General features: G+C 36.8%; 1 protein-coding gene across 7 annotated transcripts in view; it reads right to left on the bottom strand.

Annotated features, from left to right (window-relative positions):
- The window catches only part of UNC13B (unc-13 homolog B), a 225,011-nt gene that overhangs the window by 156,945 nt on the left and 42,809 nt on the right, over positions 1–25,257 (bottom strand). For 5 of the 7 annotated variants that reach the window (XM_073806248.1, XM_073806249.1, XM_019948921.3 and 2 more), the window contains exons 2-5: positions 14,192–14,221; positions 11,325–11,424; positions 7,326–7,443; positions 6,045–6,168 (exon numbers count right to left, since the gene is read on the bottom strand). In XM_073806248.1, coding sequence (XP_073662349.1) covers positions 6,045–6,168; positions 7,326–7,443; positions 11,325–11,424; positions 14,192–14,221 — 372 coding nt within the window. Of the gene's footprint in view, positions 1–6,044; positions 6,169–7,325; positions 7,444–11,269; positions 11,425–14,191; positions 14,222–25,257 lie in introns of those variants that run through there. The other 2 variants (XM_073806250.1, XM_073806251.1) reach the window with 2 other exon arrangements.

Raw genomic sequence — 25,257 nt, 5'->3', positions numbered from 1 at the left:
CTGGATTTAGCAGTGATTTCTTGGATAGGACACCAAAGGCACAGGCAACAACAACAAAAAATAGACAAATTAGACTTCATTAAAATTAAAAACTTTTCTGCATCAAAAGACAGTATTAACAGAATGAAAAAGTAACCCACAGAATAGGAGAAAATATTTGCAAATCATATATCTGATAAGGGATTAATCCCCAGAATATATAAAGAACTCCTAAAACTCAACAATAACAAAAACCCAATTCAAAAATGGGCAAAGGACTGCTGGTGGGAATGTGAATTGGTTCAGCCACTATGGAGAACAGTATGGAGGTTCCTTAAAAAACTACAAATAGAACTACCATATGACCCAGCAATCCCACTACTGGGCATATACCCTGAGAAAACCAAAATTCAAAAGGAGTCATGTACCAAATGTTCATTGCAGCTCTATTTACAATAGCCCAGAGATGGAAACAACCTAAGTGCCCATCATCGGATGAATGGATAAAGAAGATGTGGCACATATATACAATGGAATATTACTCAGCCATAAAAAGAAACGAAATTGAGCTATTTGTAGTGAGGTGGATAGACCTAGAGTCTGTCATACAGAGTGAAGTAAGTCAGAAAGAAAAAGACAAATACCGTATGCTAACACATATATATGGAATTTAAGAAAAAAAAATGTCATGAAGAACCTAGGGGTAAGGCAGGAATAAAGACGCAGACCTCCTAGAGAACGGACTTGAGGTTATGGGGAGGGGGAAGGGTGAGCTGTGACAGGGCGAGAGAGAGTCATGGACATATACACACTAACAAACGTAGTAAGGTAGATAGCTAGTGGGAAGCAGCCGCATGGCACAGGGATATTGGCTTGGTGCTTTGTGACAGCCTGGAGGGGTGGGATAGGGAGGATGGGAGGGAGGGAGACGCAAGAGGGAAGACATATGGGAACATATGTTTATGTATGACTGATTCACTTTGTTATAAAGCAGAAACTAACACACCATTGTAAAGCAATTATACCCCAATAAAGATGTTAAAAAAAAAAATGGGCAAAGGACTTGATAGATGTTTCTCCAAAGAAGATATAAAAATAGCCGAAAAGCACATAAAAAGATGCTCAATCATTAGGGAAATACAAGTCAAAACTACAACGAGATACCACTTCACACCCATTGGGATGGCTACTATCAAAAAAACAGGGGAAAAAACCCAAAAAAACAAAATAACAAGTGTTGGCGAGGATGTGGAGAAATTGGAACCCTCGTACACTGTTGGTGGGAATGTAAAATGGTACAGCTACTATGGGTAACAGTATGATGATTCTTCAAAAAATTAAAAATAGAATTACCATATGATCCAGAAATTCCACTTCTGGGTATGTACCCAAAAGAACTGAAAGCAGAATCTCAAAGAGATATTTGCATACCCATGTTCACAGCATTATTCATAATAGCTAAAATGTGGAAGCAACCTAAGTGCCCATCAATGAATGAACAGATAAGCAAAATGTGATATACACATACTAGGGAATATCATTCAGTCTTAAAAAGGGAGCAAATTTTGACATACGCTACAGCATAGATAAACCTTGAGGATATTATGCTAAGTGAAATAAGCCAGTCACAAAAAAACAAATACTGTATGATTCCAATTGTATGAGGTACTTAGAGTATTCAAAATTGGAGATAGAAAGTAGAATGGTGGTTGCCAGGGGCTGGGGGCAGAGGGGAATGGGGAGTTACTGTTTAATGGGTATAGAGTTTCAGTTTTGCAAGATGAAAAGAACTATGGATATGAATAGTGGTGATGGTTCCACAGCGTTATGAATGTATTCATACCACTGAATTGTATCTTTTAAATGGTTGAGATAGTTAATTTTATGTTACATGTATTTTACCACAATAAAAAAAGAGTAAAGAAAAATGGTACACATACCCTCGCTGTATATATTTAAGATGGACTATAACAACTTCCAAAAAAAATGCAACATCTTTTAAAAACATCAAATGTGGGCATCCCTGGTGGCACAGTGGTTAAGAATCCACCTGCCAGTGCAGGGGACACGGGTTCGAGCCCTGGTCCGGGAAGATCCCACATGCCGCGGAACAACTAAGCCTGTGCGCCACAACTACTGAGTCTGCACTCTAGAGCCCATGGGCCACAACTACTGAAGCCCGTACGCCTAGAGCCTGTGCTTCACAACAAGCAAAGCCACCGCAATGAGAAACCCACACACCGCAAGGAAGAGTAGCTCCCGCTCGTTGCAAGTAGAGAAAGCCCGCGTGCAGCAATGAAGACCCAACGCAGCCAAAAAGAAAAATAAAATAAAAATTTAAAAATCATAGTTGATTTGGCTCCAGAGCCTGGGCTTTTAATTTAAACTGTAATATATTTAACCACTCCTCTTGTTGGGTACTTAGATTGTTCAAAGTTTGTACTATTATAAATAGTACTGCAATAAACATCCTTGTAGCTCTGTATTTTTCTCCTTAAAACTATTTTGAGGGGTGAGGTAAGTAATACATGCACAATGGTTTAAAAAGTTACTCAGGGAAAATTAGGTCTCCCTCACAAATCAGTTATCTTTCTTTCTTATAGGGTACCACAATTAATGCTTTCTTGTATATTGTTCCAGGGGCAGTCTTTGAATCTATAAGCATATATGTAGACCCCCAACCCCTATTAAAAACACAAATAGTAGCATATTCTAACACATTCACTGTCCCTTGCTGTTTTCTACTTAACAATGTATTTTGGTGAATTTGTTCTACATCAGAACTTATAGACTGCAGCAGAGCAGCTCTTCCTCCTCTCTCACTTATTTTCAACAAGTGCAAAGTAAACCATTTTATGGCTGAGGAGTGCTGTACAAATTAGGTAGTAAATTACTTGAAGGTTTTATTATAAGACTTTGAAATATTGCCACCAATTGCTGAAGAGCGGTTTGAGGGGAAGGAGGTGAAATTTTGGATAGGAGGGACAAAGGAGAAAGGACTGTATTTGATTCCTTCATGTGGATTACTAAAAAGTGTACCTGTTTAAATGTCACCAAAGTTGACCTGATCCATATTTTGTCTCAGTGTTTCTCTTTTGTGCTGAATATATGGGTACGTTTGATTTTCTTTTTTAATTTTTTTTATTATTTTTTTTTGCCAAATCAGAAAAAAAAAAAAAAACCATTTAAAGTCTCTAGAAATGGTCCTAAGAGCACACAGCAAATGAAGAAATATATATTCAAGAAAATCTACTACAACTTTAAGAATAGCCAATTTCTGCTGTATTTGAACCAAGACCCATCCCCACCCACCCCCCTCCCAATTCAACAAGACAGAAACTCCATTCCAGACTAGTATAGCTGAGAACACAGCATTAAGAATACAAGCAACTAAGCCACAAGCAAGAACTCCAATTGCTTTTCTCTTCACCTGCAACTTGGCCTACAGACACACAAGAAAGTCTTCTTTTCTATTTTTCTGAAGTAATAGTTGCTCTGAGTTTAGTTATTTCTGAGCTTACTGGAAAATCATGCCATTTTTGCTCAAATCACCATAAGGTACAAGATATAAATAGACTGAAATCATAAGACAGCAGCAACAACACTAGTATACATGAATATCAGTAAACAGTCAAAATTAAAACTGAATAAAGTTAAATTAAACAAGATACCAACATTTAAAAATTGGGAAATTACAGGGGCTTCCCTGGTAGCACAGTGGTTGAGAGTCCGCCTGCCGATGCAGGGGACACGGGTTTGTGCCCCGGTCTGGGAGGATCCCACATGCCGCGGAGCGGCTGGGCCCGTAAGCCATGGCCGCTGAGCCTGCGCGTCTGGAGCCTGTCCTCCACAACGGGAGAGGCCAACAGTGAGAGGCCCGCATACCGCAAAAAAAAAAAAAAAAAAAAATTGGGAAATTACAAAATGTTGGCAAAGATATGCAGAAAAGAGACACCTGAGACATAGTTGGCAGAAATATAAACTGGTACAATCTTTTTTTTTTTTTTAACACAAGCAACTTGGCAGTACTAGGAAGAGTAACGATACACATACCTTGTGACCTATTCTTTATTTAATTAATTTTTATTGGAGTATAGTTGGTTTACAATGTTGCGTTAGTTTCTACTATACAGCAAAATGAATCAGCTATACATATACATATATCCCCTCTTTTTTGGATTTCCTTCCTTTTAGGTCCCCAGAGTAGACTTGCCTGTGCTTTATGCAGTATGTTCTCATTAGTTATCTCTTATACATAGTATCAGTAGTGTATATATGTCAATCCCAATCTCCCAATTCCTTCCACCTGCCCTGCTTTCCACCTTGGTATCCATACTGTTTGTTCTCTACGTCTGTGTCTCTATTTCTGCTTTGCAAATAAGATCATCTATACCATTTTTCTAGATTACACATATATGCATTAATATACGATATTTGTTTTTCTCTTTCTTTCTGACTTACTTCACTCCGTATGACACTCTCTAGGTCCATCCACATCTCTACAAATGACCCAATTTCGTTCCTTTTTATGGCTGAGTAATATTCCATTGTATACATGTACCACATCTTGTTTATCCATTCCTCTATTGATGGACATTTAGGTTGCTTCCATGTCCTGGCTATTGTAAGTAGTGCTGCAATGAACATTGGGGTGCATGTGTTGTTTGAATTATGGTTTTCTCTGGGTATATGACCAGTAGTGGGATTGGTGGGTCATAGGGTAGTTCTATTTTTAGTTTTTTAAGGAACCTCCATACTGTTCTCCATAGTGGCTGTACCAATCTTCTTTCCGATCAACAGTGTAGGAAGGTTCCCTTTTCTCCACACCCTTTCCATTATTTCTTGTTTGTAGATTTGACCTATTCCTTAAATTCTACTTTAAGCAATTTATCCTAGATTCATAAATGGGCATAGATAAAGCTGTTCATTACAGTGGTATATCAAAAAAAACTGGAAACAACCTACATGTCAATCAATAAAGGATTGCAAAAAAAAAAGGATTGGTTAGATAACTTATGACATAAAGCAGCTGTTGAGATCAGCAAGATAGATCTTAAAGTATAACATGAAATGATGTCCAAGATAATATGCTTTAGTTTATACAATACTATCACCATATATAGTACATAGAGTATGACCCAAATTTTGTCAAAATAAATTTCTAGAGAAGAAATTTCTTGTGCCTAAACCAAGACACAAGAAAGATAACAGTGGTTTATTTCTGGGGAATGCAAAGGAGGTCAAAAGAAGGAGGAAGAGAAACTTAACTTTTTATCCATGTACATTTCCATGCTATTTGAATTTTTATAAGGAACATGTATTTTTGTGTGATTTTTTTCTTTTTCCTTTTTTTTGGCTGTGTTGGGTCTTCATTGCTGCGTCGGCTTTCTCTTGTTGTGTTGAGCCGGGGCTACTCTTCATTGTGGTGCATGGGCTACTCATTGCAGTGGCTTCTCTTGTTGCGGAGTACAGGCTCTAGGCGCAGGCTCAGTAGTTGTGGCTGGCAGGCTCTAGAGCACAGGCTCAGTAGTTTCAGCGCACAGGCTTAGTTGCTCCACAGCACGTGGGATCTTCCCGGACCAGGGCTAGAACCCTGTCCGCTGCGTTGGCAAGTGGATTCTTAACCACTGAGCCACCAGGGAAGCCCTTTTTGTGTGATTTTTAAAATTACTTTGTAAATTACTATTCTATTTATTAGTGCTACTTCAATGCTTAAATTAACAAATCACAAGGTATATATTCACTTCAAGGCAATAAATGTTAAAATATTATCAAAAGAATAAATCATTGATATTCTCTGACAAGCAGGTATTTTATTATAATAAATAGTTATAAGAAACTAAATGACTTGAAAAGAATGCTTTCAGTGTGGATTCTTTAATGAGCACCATTCTAGAGTCTACTTTGCACATTCCTGAGCTAGGTGTTACAGGGAATGGAGTGGAAGACAGAATGCCCTGAAAGGATATGGCTGACAAAAGACACAGTAAGACAACAACTAACAAACAATTTCAAACAATGTGGTAAAAAGTATTAAATGTTTTTTAAAATCTAATCAGACTCACCAAAAGGCAACTCAAATCTTGCATCCAGCAAAATTTTATGGGGAGTTGGGTTTTTAGTTCCACAGATCTCATCATCTTTCATTAATGTCTCTGCCTCCAATGTGGACCATTCCCCAGGCCCTTCCTAGAAAAGAGATCTAAGATTAAACTTCACTCTTTCATGACTCCCCTCTTGGTTAAAGGGCCAGGTCTTTTTCTCTCATTTTCCTTGTCAGAGAGCTTCTGAGGGCCACTCACATATCCTAATGAGGCAAACACATCAGAGTCACCACCTGCCTCTGCTGTATGTGGCTTCTGTTCTCCCTCTTCGGTGGGAGAGCAGCTTTCACTGTGCTCAGCTTTCTGCCAGCCCACAGAGGATAGAATTTCCAGAGCGCTAAACTCAAAAACAAAGCATCTCCATGGATCAATATTTAATCTGTACAATACTTAATGACTATGTCACTTAATGTGTCACTATTTCTAATCACTAAAGAGCTAGTAACATGGCTAGTTAAATTGACCTGAACTGGGACCACAGTGAAAATATTCAAAGTGAGTGTCACAGGAAAATTATGCTGACTTATGTTCTAATCTGGTAAAGTGGAGTGGAAATTCAGTCTTGAAAATAGTGTATTAAGACAAGTGTGATTACCAATTGCCAAGCCTGTAGTTCCTTAAACTCTGTTAGGGTTATATGTGGAAGAAGGAAGACTGAAATCAGGTCCCTGGGATAGGTGACTCAAAGAGCTGGCTGAGGAAGTTTAATGGGACTCCTCTCAGAACAGTGTCTTAGAGGGAATGCAGAAGCCACAGGTATCCTAGATCGATCTCTCTCTCTCTCTCTCTCTCTCTCTCTCTCTCTCTCACACACACACACACACACACACACACACACACACACACACACACTCTCTCTCTCTCTCTCTCTCTCTCTCTCTCTCTCCCTCTCCCCCCACCCCTCTCTCCCCCCCTCCCTCGCACTCCCCTCCTTCACCCTGCTGATCCCACCCACCCCACCACCACCACACACACACAGAGTACTCAGAAGGGGCTGTCTACCTGATAAGGCTAAATAGGTACTCTGGCACCTCTGAGTTCAGTCACAGGGCAGAGGGAAGGCCTTAGATAAAATCCCCTGAACCTCTCGGTGACATTAGGAGTAAGCTGGTTTTATGTCCTCTAATTAGGAAGGGGGCAGAGAAATCTGAGATATATGGATGAACATTAGCTGAATGGAGCTAGGATGCAGAGAAGCAAGGGCTAGAACCCTACCTCCAAATGGGCAATGCACTGACTGACCTCATCTGACTGACGAATTGTCTTCAGTGCAATCCACACAGTCCCCACCATGGTGTCCCAGATCAGTCCTTTGTTCCATACTTCCACACTTAGACCCAGGTCCAGACGACTAATCTCACTGAAGGAAAGAAGAAAGCCCGTTTTTAGAAAACCAGGTAATATGAAAGAAACATCTACATCTCCTGTTTTGCTAAACCTTGAGTATGTCCTGATCAGGATCCTGTCATCAGGGAAAAATCAAAATGTCCCTAATCCTGCAACCACTCTTTAGGTTCCCAGAAACCTATGTAGGGTATGCACAGAAAAATGCCTCTGTCAGTCTGTCCCCTCTCCTTTGGAGCTACAATCATTGTTAGACTAATACAGTTTCACAAGAACAATGAAGCCAAGCAATGAGGGCATTACTGCCAGGAATGTCTGCCTACAATCTCCAAACTTAAGCAACAGTTTTATATGTTTTATTGTAATACTAGCACTGCCTGCAACTTATACCTCTGGATACAGGGAACTATGAGGAGAAAGCAAGGCTTCTTTATGACAAATATGAAAGGGAATCCAAGCAAAAGTAAAAGGGCCCATGAGAAGATCTAAGTTTGATGGGAACTTGTGGTCAGAGGCAGGTGAGGGATACTGGAGTGTGCTAGTTCATTATCAGTTAAAGCAGGTACTGTCACTGATAAACAAAATGATCACAGGATAATGATAAACACAATGATTTTCCTGTAATAATAACTAGGAAAAATTATTTAAAAAGAAATTATTCCAGGGAGCCAGGTGACCACTAAGCAAAAGCAGTGTCATACATGGAAGAATATCAGCTTGGAAGGGCTAACTCAAAAATAATTATGGACTTAAGGTGAAACAAGCAAACGCTTATGTTAATGCTAAAAACATTCTCCAGAAAGCTCTTATGGAAACACAAGGTTATTTGAGGGGAAATGCAAGAAAGATGAGAAAAGGCCAATTCCAGCAGGAAAAGCAGAAAAGTATTCTCAGGAAAACAACAGCTATTCATCACATGTAGAAGTTTCAAGTGTGTGCTTTAGAGATAGCTTGGCTTCCCTGTTGTACTATTAAGATACATGTTCTCAGATTCACTAGTTTGGGATGTGGCCTTATAGCCATAAAATTCATATCAAGTGTGTTGAAAACAAGTGAAGTAAAGCAAATTTGCCCCTTTTACATAAATACAGCAGAACAGAAAAGTACTGAGTTCATTTTTTTCATTTATGTTCACTGACATGTACAATTCATATGGCTTGGTACATTGGGGAAGACACACAATATAGGACCTAGCTCCCATCTCTAAAAACTTCCAAGCTATCTGGAGAGCTGTTCAAAACCAAAAAGTAGGTGACCAAACCCAGCCACTATGTTAGGGCATTCACAGGGGGGAAACTGAGCTTTTGGCCCACAGTTTCATTCAGCCTAATTAACTGATTAGCCTTGGGAAAATATATGTAACAACCCCAAATCTTTTGAATCTGGAAAAGAAAAATTGCTTGGGGATACGTACACAATATTCCCAAAGCAAGTCCTAAATAGCGTCTCAAGCCAATAGCTAAAAGAAACAGCCAGAGGTCTTTCTTTACAGCTTGACTTGGACAGATAAAGAAGAAAATCTGTTCTTCAGGGAACTCTGGGGAATAAAGCCCAAACAATGAGGATATTTTCTGTGAGAAATCTCTTATCTACATCTGCTCAAATGGCCCAACTAAGAGAAGTCAGAGAGCTCTGTTTATGCCTCATCCCCAGAGCTCTGGGGAAGTTCCTGTTCTGTTAACTCAATCAACAGTATATGTGCACACATGTATACAAGATTCTGAACGAGGCAAATTCACAGTAAGTGAAGATGCCCTCCTTGCCCCTAAGAAATGAACAATCTAGTCCTGGAAATAGGACAAAGAAATACTAAAGATAAATGAGAAGTACCAAAATGAATATTAGATACTACCACATAATACAATAGGGAGAAAAAAAAAGGAGAAAGGGGAACAAGTGACCAGCAATGGAGTTACCAGTGACAGAAGAGCAGGATAGGAGGAATAAGGAATAGGAGCAGTAAGGTGGATAATGTAGCTAATAAAACCTGTGTGCAGAAGGAGAGAGGACAAAATTCACACAGCATCTCAAGGTGGGAGACAGAAGAAAAGTCACACATATCACAGTAGGGTTGAAAGAGTAAGTGCTATGGGAAACTGGAAAATAAACAAGTAAGAATAAAGCTACTATGCTGATGAGAGACTGCAGAAGATTGATATGTTTCACATGCTGGGAACAGTTGTAACAGCGAGTGATTATTACAGCCAACTGGAAGTCAAAAGAAAGCAGGATTGCTAAGTTTATATACCACAGCCAGAACTGTGGTATGGCTAACAGGGAAGAGACTTGAAAAAACTGTTCATAGCTGACTTTACACGAGTGAAGAAAAAACAAATGGTCTCACTCTGATGTCAATATAACAGATAGGAATAAATGAGGTTCATAATCTTGAGAGAGGGGCAACCAGTGAGAAATCTGACACCACTAGCCTCTTCTTGAAGCCCCAGTTCTTCAGCTTCCAGGACACTACTATCTCGTTTCTCCTTCTTGCTCTCTGTTCACTCCTTCCTAGTCCTCTTTATCCCCTCTTCAAATGCTGGTGCTCTCCAGGCTCAACCCCAGGCCCTTTTCTCACCCAACACACTCTCCCTAAGCTTTCTCATCTATGCCTATGGCTTCAACTGACCAAAATATTTCTCCAACCCCGGCTTCCATGAGTACCAGGTTCAAGTTTCTAATTTATCTTCTGTAACTTTCTTCTTACCTGTCCTATAAGAACTTCAAATATAAGCTTGTTCATAACTGATATATTATTGTCTCCTATCCTAATGAGTAGCTCACCACTCACCCAATCATCCAAGACAAGTCTTGGTTCTACCTCCTTAACATCTTCTATCCATCCTTTTCTATCTATCCTTCTGTTAGTGTCTTAGCCCAAACCCTCATAATCTTAACCTTTAACTATTATAATAAAGTTTCCTAAATGGTACTATAAAAAGCAATATATTAAAAGCCCAGAGGATTGGAATGTTTCCCCATAAAAAGAGTTATCCTATATCTGAGATGGACTATAAAACTCGCAAAGCAATTTCACTTCAATCACAAATTTCACTGCAATTTTAATACATTTTCTTGGTTGACCCCCTTGTGCCCACCTTCCCAAAAAATAAGCATAACCTTGTAAGCAAGAGTAGACCTTTACAGATAAGGAAACTGACACTCAGAGAAGCTAAGTGATTTGGTCAGCCCTTCAAAATGATATTGTACATTTTTGTTCCCTTTCCTAGAGCAGAAAAAAAATTGCTGAAATTTAAGAGGAAAAAAGGAAATAGCAAGTTTTTAAAGCCAGAGCTTACAATCATAATATACTAAACTTTGTGTCATATGCAAGCAATTCTACTAATATTTACTCATTTTTATTAATTAGATGAAGGTAGAATTTTACTCCGTAAAGTAAAAGGATTATAAGCACAGACATCCTCATCTTCGAAAGCAGGTGACTTGGAAACACAAACACAGTCCTCACATGCATAACCACATTCCTTCAAGAAGCCTTCTGAGAATCAAAGAAAGATTAAGTTAGGTTTAATATCATGCTCAGTATGTTATACTATACCTAATTCTGACCACTAGGAAAATCTGACTAGGTAGTGTTTTCACCCATGTAAACTGAGCGTTTACTCGAATTCATAATTCGCCTCTGAAAATAGATTACAAATCGGGAGACAACAAAACTGCAGATGTACTTTACCTACCACACACCTCATTTGTTCCTTTCTCTAGTTTTCAAAAAGAATATTTAACATGCTATTAAAATGTGTTTTTAAATATTTAACGTATTTTATAAATCTTAGATATACACAAAATCTTCAGCCTCTACTTGTTTAATCCAATGTGATTACCTTGGAAATATTGTCAAATGTTGTAGGCATGCTGCTGCTGCTGCAAAGTACTTACAACATAAAATCTTGTTCCCAGGAAGGTTGATCGCCACGGACTGCTACAGTTGTGCTCTTCACATTTTGCACTTTCAGGGTCACATATGTGTTAAATTTGTCTTTGAAAAAATGCAAACCAAAGATATAATACTTAGTGCTCAGATGGTTATCCAGTCTCACAAAGCCCTTGGAATTAAGTAATGTCCATATTACAGTATATATAAGAAAAAATGGAATTATATATTGTACAATATAGCATCATTCTAAGCAGAGAGGTACAGAAAAATTAGAAAACACACACTATTTTCAAAAGCATAATCTACAATAGTGTTTTTCAAATTTAAGGACTATATTTTATATTTGACCGGTAGATACACATATATATACATATAAACAAAAACAAAAGCTTTATGAAATACAAGATGTGATACATTGATATTTTTATTCTAATTTTAAAATACTAATCATAATTAACTAAATTGACTTTATAGCCCACCTGCAGTTTGAAAAAATAATAATCTAATTGATCTTACAGGAAAGATAAGATATGCAAATTAATAAAATGTATAAAGAAATAAGTACCACAGAGAAAGCGAAAAAGTGCTAAAGGAAGGCAGAAGAAGAAAGAGTTACCTCTATTTGTTTACAGGGACAAGAATTGAGGAAAACTCCTCATAAAGGAAATGGATTTCAAGCTTTATCTATTCACCCTGGCCTAAAGCACAACTTACATTAAAAATATATATATTATCACAGAGTCAGAAAAAGGAAATTCTCTAACCCGAGAGTATAAATTGAGTACCAAACAAAGGTAGGCGGTCTGGATCTCAAAACTCAGAAATCTGACCTAAGACTTAACACAGCACATTTTGTTACTTCCTTTGTATCAGCCATGATGAGGGACACTGAATTGAGAATTCACTTCTCTATGTAAGAAGTTAATCATAATTTTATAAAATGAAAAAAAAAGACTATCATTTTTGACTCATCAAATTGCCAAAGATTGCTTAAAACAATTACCTATGTTAAAGGTGTGAGAAGATGGGCACTGTCATGCACTTCTAGCAGAAGGTAAATCTTTCTCTTAAGTATCATAAAAAACTATGTAGTCTTATACCTACAATTATTCTACAATTACACCAAAGATATATGAGGATACAAGCCCACCCACATGAGGGAATTCCCATCCATATTTGGTAGTAGCAATGCAGTATACCCCTAAGCTGTTTTCTATCAGGATTCTGTACTCCATTCCCCATGTCCAACCATAGCTGACCAGACCAAAAGGAGATGCCACCCAAAAGCAGCCAGCCAATTCATAAGCTGACCAAAAGCTGAGACCAATATGATTCCCTCTCAAAAGATTTTCAGTAGGGAAAACAAAGAAATAGTAACAATTGATTGGTGCTGAAGCTTGAAGGAGAGGCATATAAATTCTATTGGAGCAGCCACTATGGGGTGTGTGCAAGACAGGTAAGCATAAAAAGCCTGCTGGATGAGAAAGGAGAGCAGAAAAGCTTTTCAGAAAGAAGAGAAGCCCTAACCCAGAGCCACTGGAGAGAGCAGTAGGCCCAGAAACTGCTTTAGTTCCTGTTGCACCCAGATTTGGTTTTTCAGATTTTCTTGGGTTCCCAATCGTGTTTTTTTCCCCATAATCCACAGTACCCTCCTTTTGCCCCCAGAAGGAACTAGAGTAAGTCTTTATAACTAACTTGACATTCAGTTAAGAAAATGTGTATTAAAGTAAGGAGATACCATTTTCACCTTCAGATGAGCAAAGATTAAAAAGTTTCATATTATCTAACGCTGATAAGGATTTGGGAAAACAGACACCCATATGCTTTTGGTCTGAGTATAAGCAAAATTTTTCAGAAATGCAATTTGGCAGCAGCTACCAAATTTGTTTAAAATACGTACCTTTGGCCCAACAATTCTCTACTTCTAGACTCTAGCATACAGATACATTTTCAAAAGCAGGCAATGTTAAATGCACAAGAACATTTATTGCTTATAATAGCAAAAAAATTGAAATGACCTGAATATTCAATAAGGGACCTAGAGTACAACAAAATTCTGGACACTTTTTTTTTTACAGTAGGTTCTTGTTGGTTATCTGTTTTAAATATAGTAGTGTGTGTACAACTCTTTGAAAGAAAGAACCAGATATATGTATACACACATATACACAAGAAAAGACTTTCATGGTATGTTGTTGGAAAAAAAGCAGGTTGCACAAAGACATGTGTAGCTGATCCATTAGTGTATACATGCACATACACAGTAAAACTCTGAAAAGGTATATAAAAGCCTCAAAATAGTTACTTTTGAGAAGCAGAATTGAGTTGGCCAAGAGGTAAGGAGACTAACTTTTCACCGGATTGATATAGATTTCTTTAATGTTTTACGACAGCACTGTTTTTTTTCCACTTTTTGAAGTGTAACTGGCAATTAAAAATTGTATATATTTAAGGTGTACAACTTGATTTTATATATGTATACAGTGTGAAATAATCACCACAATCAAGCTAATTCACATTCCTCACCACCTCATAATTAGCATTTTCTGTGTGTGTGTGTGTGTGCGCGTGTGTGTGTTGAGAACGCTTAAGACCTACCCTCTTAGCAAATTTCAAGTATACAATACTTGTTAACCATAGACACATTGCTGTACATTAGCTCTCCAGAAATAATTCATTTTGCATAACTTAAACTTTGTACCCCCTTGACCAATCTCTTCCCATATTGATTTTTAATTAATTTAATGAACTTAGTGAATTTAACTAATTTAATCAATGAATCAAATGAAATTCATGATTTTTTGAAAGAATGTTTTTAAATCACAGCAAGTATGGGGAGAAGAACATAATAATTAAAGGCTGGCCTTACCTGGTGAACCCTGGAACTTGGCTCTTTTAACTGCAAGAGAGAAAAAAAGGACACCGTGAAGAATTCTTGCAAGTTAATTTATTTAACCAGCATTTATTGAGTAACTACTATGTGCCACTAGAGTTAGGACTAGATTTTTAAGTCTAAGTCATTAGAGAAAAGAAGCTGGGACTTCTGATCAAAGCTTGAATGCAGAGAGTTAGAAGGGCCCTTAAAAGTCATCCAATCTAATCTCACTCCATGCAGAAATCTCTTACAGCTTCCTGACAAAGAGGTAGAGGGAACTAAATTACTCCTACGGCACCCAATTTCATGTCAGATAACTTTCTAAGGTTTAAATTATTTATGTTCCTTATTTAAAACCCATCATAGGAACTTCCTCATTCCACTCATGCCAAAAGAAGACCTTAACAGGCCAGATCTGGACAACAGTTATTTTTTGTTTTTGTTTTTTTTGCGGTGCGCGGGCCTCTCACCGCCGCGGCCCCTCCCGTTGCGGAGCACAGGCTCCGGACTCGAAGGTCCAGCGGCCATGGCCCATGGGCCCAGCCGCTCCGAGGTATGTGGGATCTTCCCGGACCGGCGCACGAACCCGTGTCCCCTGCATCGGCAGGCAGACTCTCAACCACTGCGCCACCAGGGAAGCCCAGGACAACAGGTTTTAAACAAGAGTGAGAAGTAACTTCTTTCTGGGAATAAGCAGATATCAAGAAGAGTTCCTGTCCAAATTAAAGGTATCCAAACTGGAAGAGAAGAGGTAAAATTGTCATTATATGCAGATGACATGATACTAAATATATACTGAAAACCCTAAAGACTCCACGCAAAAACTATTAGAACTGATAAATGAATTCAGCAGGGTAGCAGGATACAAGATTAACATACAGAAATTAGTTGCATTTCTTTACACTAACAATGAAATATCAGAAAGGGAAAGTAAAAAAAACAATCCCTTTTAAAATCACATCAAAAAATACTTAAGAATAAACCTCACCAAGGAGGTGAAAGACTTATACACCAAGTACTATAAAACATTGATAAAGGAAATTGAAGAAGATTTAAAGAAATGGAAAGATATCCCATGCTTTTGGATTGGAAGAATTAATATTGTTAAAATGGCCATACTACCCAAAACAATCTACAGATTTAATGCAATCCCTATCAAACTAAATTACATTTAGTTTAATAGAACTAAATGTAAGAGCTAAAACTATAAAACATCTAGAAGAAAACATAGGAGAAAATCTTACTGGCCTTGGGCGATTAGGCAAAGATTTCTTAAACTGGATACAAAAAGCATGAAGTTTAAAAGAAAAAAATTGATAAACTAGACTTTTTCAGAAGTTAAAACATGTATTCCTCAAAAGACTCTGTTAAAAAGTTATAGACCAAGAGGAAATATTTGCAAAATGTATCTGATAAGACTGATAAAGGACTATAAAAAAAATCTCAAAACTCAATATTAAGAAAGCAAAGAACCCATATTTTTAAAATTGGACAGAAGATTTGAACAGACACTTCACCAAAAAAAGATACACAGGTGGCAAATAAGCACATGAAAAGAAGCTCAATATCATTATTCATCAAGGAAATGTTAATTAAAAACATAATGAGATAGCACTATATACCCACTAGATGATCTAAAATTTACAAATCTGACAGAACCAAGCATTAATGAGGATGTGGACCAACTAGAACTCTCATATATTGCTGATGAGAACACAAAATGAAACAATCATTTTGGGAAACAGCTTAGAAGTTTCTTACAAAGTTAAACATATTTATCATATATTCCAGCAATTAGTCTTCTAAGTATTTACCCCAGAGGAATGAAAATTTATGTCCACACAAATACTTGTACATGAATGTTCATAAGAACATTATTGATAACAGCCAAAAACCTAGAAAGAACCCAAATGTCCTGATAAACAAATTGTGGCATATCTATACAATAGTATACTACTCAGCAATACAAATGAAAGAGTTACTGATACACACAACAAAAAATGAATCTGAGAAGCAAATTTTGCTAAGTGAAAAAGCTAGACACAAGACTACATGCTCTATGACTCCATTTACATAACATGCTAGAAAAAGCAAAACCATAATAGAAAGTACAGCAGTACAAAGAAACTCAAGGAAACATTTTGGGGTGATGAAACTGTCTGTATCTCAACTATGGTCGTGTTTACATGACAATATTTATTGGTCAAAGATCAAAACTCCTAGCAGCAATCCCACACTTAGAAATTTACTCTATAGATAGATTCCACAGGTACAGAAAGAAGTTTATACCAGTTAATAAGTTGAAGCAATGTTTATAATAGCAAAAGATTAGGGGATTGATTAAATGTTAAATTATCTAAATGTGACAAGCAAAGCTTTAGAATTTTCCGAAGAAAATATAAGGGAATGAATATCTCTGTATGATGGGTGAATGGATGGATGGATAGATATACAAGTTTTAGAATAAAAATCATGAAAGGAAAAACTGCATACCAACTTTGAGAGTGATTATATCTTGGGAGAGAAGGGATTGAGACTGTAAAGGATGCTTCAACTTTATCCATAATATACTATTTTTTTAACCTTAACTAATATGAAAAACATTAACATGTTAAATCTAGCTGGTGAGTACATGATTATGTAATATATTATTCTCTATACTTTTCTCTTTAAAAAATTTTTTATTCTTGCATATGACATGGTCCTCTATGTTGAGTAGATTATATGATCATTTATGTAGAAAATCTAAGAGAATCAACCAAAAAGCTTCTGGAACTAAATAAGCAATCATGGCACGGTTGCAAAATACAAGGTTACTGTACAAAAGTCAATCACTTTCCTATATATAAACAATGAACAAGTGAAATTTGAAGTTAAAAACACATTACCATTTATATAAATCTAACAAATAGGTATAAATCTAACAAAATATGTATAAGATCTCTATGAAGAAAACTACAAAACTGATGAAAGCTATCAAAGAATGAAATAGATATTCCATGTTCATGGATAGGAAGACTCAATATTGTCAAGATGTCAGTTCTTCTCAACTTTATCTTTAAGTTCAATGCAATCCTAATCAACATCCTAGCAAGTTACTTTGTGGATACAGACAAACTGATTCTAAAGTGTATATGGAGAGGATAAAGACCCAGAACAGCCAACTCAATACTGAAGTAAAAGAACAAAGTTGGAGGACTGACACTAACCAACTTTAAGACTTACTGTAAAGTTAATAGTAATCAAGACAGTATAGTATTAGGAAAAGAACAGACAAACAGATCAATGGAACAGAATAGAGAGCTAGAAATAGATCCATGTAAATGTAGTCAACTGATCTTTGACAAAGAAGCAAAGGCAATACAATGGTAGTAGCAATGATAGTCTTTTCAATAAATGGGGCTAGGAGAAATGGACATTTACATGTAAAAAAAATGAATCTAGACAAAGACTTCACAGAAATTAACTCCAAATGGATCATAGACCTAAATGTAAAACATAAAACTATAAAACTCCTAGAAAATAACATAGGAGAAAACAGATGACCTAGGGCATGTGATGGTCTTTTAGATACAAGAGGAATAATTCATGAAAGAAATAACTGATAAGCTGGACTTCATTAAAATTAAAAACTTCTGCTCTGTGAAAGACAATGTCAAGAGAATGAGGAAACAAGCCACATACTAGAAGAAATATTTGCAAAAGACTCATCTGATAAAGGACTGCTATCCAAAATATACACAGAACCCTTAAAACTCAACAGGAAGACAACACACAACCTGATTTTAAAATGGGCAAAAGACTTTAACAGACACCTTACCAAAGAAGATACAATGATGGCAAGTAACCATATGAAAAGATGTTCAACATCATGTCATTAGGGAATTATAGATTAAAACGACTATGTATAAAATGGTGTTAAACAAGAAGGAAAAACTGCATTAAATGGATGAGGTGGCTAATTGCCCTTTGGGCTCCCTAGTACCAAAATACTCTTCCTCTTCTGAAGAAATCCCGAGAGACGGGAAGCAGAACCCTACGACTCACTGCAAAAGCCAAAGGCAAAAGACCTAGGTGTAGCAATCACATGCTCCCAACTTGAATCTTGAGGGACTGAAACGAAGTTGCAGAGCTGGTTAGAGAAAGTTGCAGAGAAGTTGGGATTCCAGTAGAAGAGCATGAATGTCTAAGGCAGTGGAGTTCTAAAGGACAACAGTTTACATCCAGTAATGTGAGAACACCAAAACGGACCATTCCTATTCTTGGATATTGGGGTTTTATGTCAATTTTCCTTTTTATCTCCATTTTACAGGTAAGAAGAAACTTGAGCTCAGAGAGGTTGTGTGGCTGGGTCACATTAAGAATCAACTGGGAACATCACATGGATTAAATAATGGCACTAGATAAAGGATTCAGGTCGTCTGACTCTAAGTCTAGTTCTTTCCATTCCACCAGAATGCCACCATGGAGGCAGCTGGAGGAGGAGAAGAAAAAGAAAAAAACATAGTCACTACCCTAAGGAAGGTGAGAGAGACAGCAAAAACAATGCAAGCACATGGAGGAAAAGAGCTAATCATATAATTCACTGTCAACTTAGAAACCAAAATGTAATGTTAAGATAAAATATGCCAAAGAGAAAGGACAGATGAGTAAGGTTGGGATTAATAACCAAAGCTGTTATCAAATAGATAGAAGTAGAACTGGGATTAAGGAAATGGATAAAACATAGATAGGCAAAGAGAAGAAGGAACAACATGAGAAAAAGGTACAGAGCAGTATTTCAGTCCAATGAGAGGCAAAACCCATTAGCCCCACAAAATCTCTAAGAGTTTGAGTGCCAGGTCCTGGGGGCTAGTCAGGCAAAAGGCTAAAACAAGGGTATTGTGGTATCCTAAATCCAGAACTTTTCCTATTTAATTTCTTCAAGAATAAATCTTTCTAAATCTCCTGCTTTGGAAAGACAGCATAAGGGAGGACAGAGGATACCAGGAGAGTCCAGAAATGAAGAAGATACATTTTGTTCCTTTTCAGTTTTTCCCAGGCATAGCCCATCTTTTTTATCATCACCTACTCCTCAACGAAACTGCACCAATATGCCTTCCCTCCCATCACTGTGTTACAATAAAGTCTTAACCTTTAAAATTACAGACTCCTTTGATAATTTAACAAAAGCTACACACCTGCTCTCCAGAAAAATGCAGGTACATCCACAAAACACTGTGCATATCAAGGGGAAATCCATGCAGGTTAAGATCATCTCCTAATAAAAATGCTTTTATTACCAATGTTGTTCTCATTAAATTTGTTTTATTAGTTATTTTCCTATTTTATATCTACAAAAGTCTGCTTTTACTAATTTGTCTTAGGTTTATTTGCTCTATTTAAATGGACTAATTACATGGTGTTTGCTCAATAAGTATCTTTTTGGAATTGGATGGAATCATTGCTAATTCAGGGTCTTCTCTAGCCCTTGAGTAATAAACACAGGCCCTTGAGAGAAATCATAGAGGAAAATGTTTTTCTAAGTATTTGTCATTATGAAGATATACCATCTAAAAACTGAGTGTATTCCAATATTTCAATGATAACTTTTAAAAAGCTACGTTAAGCCCATGGGAGTGGAGCAAAAGCTGCAGCTGCTAATGCCTAGGAACAAGGAGGTCTTGATTGTAGACTTGGTTCTGACACTTCATTACATGGGCCCTTAGACAAAAAGCATAACTACCTTAGGCCTCAAGGTTTTCAGATAGAAATGAAAATTCTGTCTGTTCTGGAAAATGAAGATTTTTGTCAATCCAGTTTCTGTAAAATGAGGGGAAGAGGAGGTAAAAGAAATGATGTGAAAGGACACTGAAACATAAAATATTCCAGTTACCATTTTTAAATTAACTATTTTCATAAATTACAATGTTTTGATGATCATATTACATGCACCAGATTTCAGTAAAATTCCGGCACAATTCACTTTTAAAGAAACATCAAATTGTGTTTGGTGTTACTTGCAAAATAAAATCCTCAGAATCCTGGTAGCCTAGTTTTACTAATTTATTCTGAATTTGGATATTAATACCTAGAGAGTAATAAAGACTGCTTCAGCTGTCACTACTTTAACCTTAGAATACTGTACTAAATTTGACATCCATTTTATTTTTCTTTACTGGTCATAATGTGTGCACATTTAAATATCAAATACTCTATAACTAGAATGTTATTTTTAAAATCTTGATACCCAGGCAAGAGACGCCTGCCTAGTTCATCAGTGCCTTGACTACTCTTTTCTGCATCAGTTGAAATAACAAGGTTTTTTTCTCTTTGATTTTTTAATGTGGCTATTATATACATGGGTTTTCAGATGATAACCAAATCTTTTTAAGTTTTAGAATCAGATTGGCAAGTTCCCAAAAATTAATGTTGCGACTCTGATCAGAACTACATTTAAATCTACAAATGAAGAGACTGTATGTTTTTAAAATATTTAGGTTTCCTATACTTGAAAATAGCATGTCTCCCCATTTATTTTCTCCTTTAATATCTTGTTTTATAATTTTCCACAAAATGGTCCCATATATCTTTTGTTAGATTTCTCTATGGCACTCTTTTTTGCTATTATAAATGGTATTTTTATTGCATAGAAATGCAGCTGACTTTTGAAAATTGATCTTGTATCTAATAATTCTGCTAAACTCAATTCTATTATTTATGCCTTGATTCTCCAGTTCCCTATGTAGAAAATCATATTATCTAAAATTATATTTTTTTCTCTCTTTTTAAACCTAAAATATTTTGTTTGTCTGATATTATTGCATGGGCTAGGCCTACCAATAAACTTTTGAATGTAAATAATGATAGCTGGCATCCTTGATTTTTTTCTGATTTTAAAGGGAATATTTTTAAGGTTTCAGTATTGAATATGATATTTGCTATAGGTTTTTCGACTTTTTATTTTGAAATAATTATAGATGTGCAACAGACAGTTGCAAAAATAATACAGAGAGGTCCCATGTAACCTTCACCCAGTTCCCCCTAGTAGTTAAATCTTACATAACAAAACAAGGAAAGTGACATTGGTACAATGTGTATGGTTCTATGCCATTTATCACACGTGTAGATCCATGTAAGAACCAGTGCAATCAAGATATAGAACTACTCCATCACCACAAAGATCTTTAGAGTTATACCTACCGCCTCCCCTCAATATCCCTAATCCCCGGTAACCACTAATTTGTTCTTCATCTCAATAATTTTGTCATTTTGAGAATGTTATATAAACAGATTCATACAAAATGTGATCTCTTGAGATTGTTTTTTTCCCACTCAGCATAAGGCCCTTGAGGTGTATCCAAGTTGCATGTATCAATCATATAATTGGGTTATGCTTTTATATCTGCTCTACCAAACTCTGTCTTTTAATTGGTATGTAGACTATTTATACTGTATGTAATTTTTTAAATGTTAGGGCTTAAGTCTGCTATTTTGTGGGGTGTTTTGTTCTCAGTGGGTTTTTTTTTTTTCTGTTTTCTTTTTCCTGCCTTCCTGTAGGTTACTTGAACATTTTTCAAGAACTGTATTTTGCTAATCATCAGGGAAACGCAAATCAAAACCACAATGAGATATCACCTCACACCTGTTAGAATGGCTATTGGCAAAACGACAAGAAACCACAAGTGTGGGTGAGGATGTGGAGAAAAGGGAACACTCGTGCACTACTGATGGGAATGTAAATTGGTGCAGCCACTGTGGAAAACAGTATGGAGGCTCCTCAAAAACTTAAAATTAGAATTACCATATGATCCAGCAATTCCACTTCTGTGTATTTATCCAAGGAAAACGAAAACACTAATTTGACAAATATATGCACCACTATATTTATCGCAGCACTATTTACAATAGCAAACATATGGAAACAACCTAAGTGTCTATCGATGGATGAATAAAGAAGATGTGGTGTGTGTATACACACACACACACAATGGAATACTACTCAGTCATAAGAATAATAAAATCTTGCTATTTGCGACATGGATGGACCTTGAAGATGTTATGCTAAGTGAAATAAGTCAGAGAAAGACAAATACATATGATTTCACTTATATGTGGAACATAAAAAGCAAAAGAAATGAACAGACAAAACAAAACCACAGATACAGACAACAGAATGGTGGTTGGGGAGGCATAAAATGTATGAAGGGGGTCAAGAGGTACAAACTTCCCATCATAAAATAAATAAGTCATAAGATGTGATGTACAGCATGATTACTATAGTCAATAACATTGTAGTATATATGTGAAAGTTGCCAAAAGAGTAAATCTTAAAAGGTCTCATCACAAGAAAAAAATATTTTTACAACTTTGGATGGTGATGGATGGTAACTACACTTACTGTGGTGATCGTATTGCAATGTATACAAATATGTTGTACACCTGAAACTAATATGTTATATATTAATTATACCTCAATTTTTAAAAAAAGAACTGCAAATTGATTTATCTACAGTATTTTTAGTGTATCACTTTGTATAGCTTTTAATGGTTACTCTAGGTATTATACTTTACATATATAACATCACAGTCTATAGAGGTCAGCATTTTACCAGTTCAAGGAAGTACAGAAGCCGTCTTTCTTTAAGTCCCTTTTACTCTTACTCCATTTATAATATAACCAACTTAAGTAATTCCTCTACAAAGATGAGAGCCACTAGGACAGTACTTCAATTGTCAAACATAATTTAGAAGCTCAAGGAAAGGAAAGTCTACTGTATTTACCCGTATTTTTTCTCTTTCCATTATTCTTTCTGATGTTCCATGATTTCTTCTTCTATCACTTCCTTTCTGTTCCAAGAACTTCCTTAAGTCCTTCTTTTTTAAAATTTTGTTACGTTTATTTTACATAAATAAATAAATAAATAAAAGACTTAAGTAGCAAGTATTTATTGAGCAGTCATCTCTGACAGGCCTGAGCCTCAGGGTCAGCGATATCACTGCCCTCTGCAGGTTTTCCTGAGATTAAAGGAGATGATACCTGTAGGCCCTCCCTACAGCCTGGCATATTCACCAGGCTCAGCAAGAAAATGTGAGCACGTCCACAGTGGCTGTCATCATCAACTTTGAAGTCAGCCTTTTTGATGGCTGAGTGATGTTCATTACCTGATCTATTAGTAACAGGTGTCCCTGTTTCCCTCCCAATCTAGTCTCTACAGCGGCCTGAATGACCCTATTAAAAACTATCCAAAACACATCATTCCTCTGCTCAAAACCTTGCAAAGGTTCCTGTTTCACTCAGAGTAAAGCCAAAGTCTTTACAGCCGTGTAAGGCCCAACCTGATCTGTACCACTACTTCCTCCCGCCACTCTGACCTCATGTCCTACCAGTCTCCCCTGACCAGTCTCTTCCACCACACAGGCCTCCTAGCTCTTTCCCTCCCGGCTCTGGGCCTCCCTCCTAGCTTTTTCACATGCTGGAAATACTCTTCCTCCAGATAGCCACATGGCTCACTCCCTTGCCTCCTTCATGGCTTTGCCCCATTTCACTCCTCAATTTGTTCCAGTGGCATTTCTATCTAATGTCATCCCCCATTCCCCTGCTCTACTTTTTCCTCATAGCATTCACCACTCTCTAACATAACTATTAAATTCATTTATTCTTCATCTGTACTTCCGTCTCACGCCCTACTAGAATGTACATTCCAAAAGAAACAGGGATCTTCCTGTCTTGTTCTCTGTTGTGTCCCAAGAACCTAAAATAGTGCATCGCATTACAGTAGGCATTCAATATATGATTTGGGGATGAAAATCAATGATTTTTTTTCATTAAAAAAAAAAGGTTCAATTCCCTACTGTTGAGTCGTTATCAGCTTTTTTCGACTAACATCCGCCATTGATTCAGCGCCCACCTGGGGCCAGATGCATGCGCTCTGCACACGCTCTGAGGTCCCCCTCAGTCCTCTCAGCCGCCCTCTGTGACAGAGACCTCTTTGTAGAAAGGTTCGGGGAGGCTCAGGGACCTGCCTCATCTTCGGCCTGTAGCGTCTGCGGCCCAATCAGTAGGTACCCTTAAGCCATTAGGGTAGTCTATTATTTTTCCTTCATCTAAGAAATACTGATTTCTCCTTTATTCCTGAAAGATATTTTCACTGGGTAGAGAATTTTGAGCTGACTGTCCTTTTCTTTCAGCCTTTGAAAGATGCTGTGTCACTTCCTTCTGTTCTCCATGGTTTCTGATGAGCTATCCATGGTCATTCAAATTGTTTTTCTCCTATATCGGTAAGGTCTAATTTCTCTCTTGTTGCTTTCAATATTTTTCCTTGTCTTTAGTGTATAGAAGTTTGATTATGATGTGTCTTGGTGTGGATTACTTTGGGTTTACCTGTTTGGAGTCTGCTCAGCTTCTTACATCTGTAGATTTATACCTCTTGCCAAATTTGAGAAACTTTCAGTCATTATTTCTCGGGATACTTTTTTATCTCCATTCTCTTTTTCCTCTCCTGGAATTCTTATGACATGAATGTCAGATCTTTTATTATAATTCCACAGGTCTCTGAGGTTGTCTTCATCTAATTTCTCTCCCCAATCTATTTTCTCTCTTGTTCAAACTGGGTAATTTCTATTGTCCCATCTTTGTGTTCACTGAATCTTTGTCCTCTCCATTCTGCTATTAAGCTCATCCATTGAGTTTTTAAATTTTGGTTACTGTATTTTTTTAGTTCTAAAATTGACAATTGGTTCTTCTTTATATCCTTTATTTCTTTGCCAAGAGTTTCCAGCTTTTCATTTATTTAGTTCAGTTACAAATGTGTTCATAATTATTCACTGAAGCATCTTTATGATGGCTGTTTTTAAATCCTTGTTATATAATTCCAACCCTTGTGTCATCTCAGTGTTGGCACCTGTTTTTATTTTTTAATTGGTTTGAGTTTACTTAAAATTGCTGGTATATTTTGGAGAAAAGAATTGGTCAGAACAGCTTAAGAAGCCTGGTAAGCGGAGAACTCATCTTGTTTTATTTAGATTGTTTGCTCCTAACCCTCTCTAGCTGGCAGTGAAGTAAACTCTTACCCCAGATG

Source organism: Tursiops truncatus, chromosome 6, assembly GCF_011762595.2.
Source record: "Tursiops truncatus isolate mTurTru1 chromosome 6, mTurTru1.mat.Y, whole genome shotgun sequence".
NCBI lineage: Eukaryota > Metazoa > Chordata > Mammalia > Artiodactyla > Delphinidae > Tursiops > Tursiops truncatus.
Note: the sequence above shows the minus strand (reverse complement) of the source record. Positions and strands in the feature narration are given on the sequence as shown.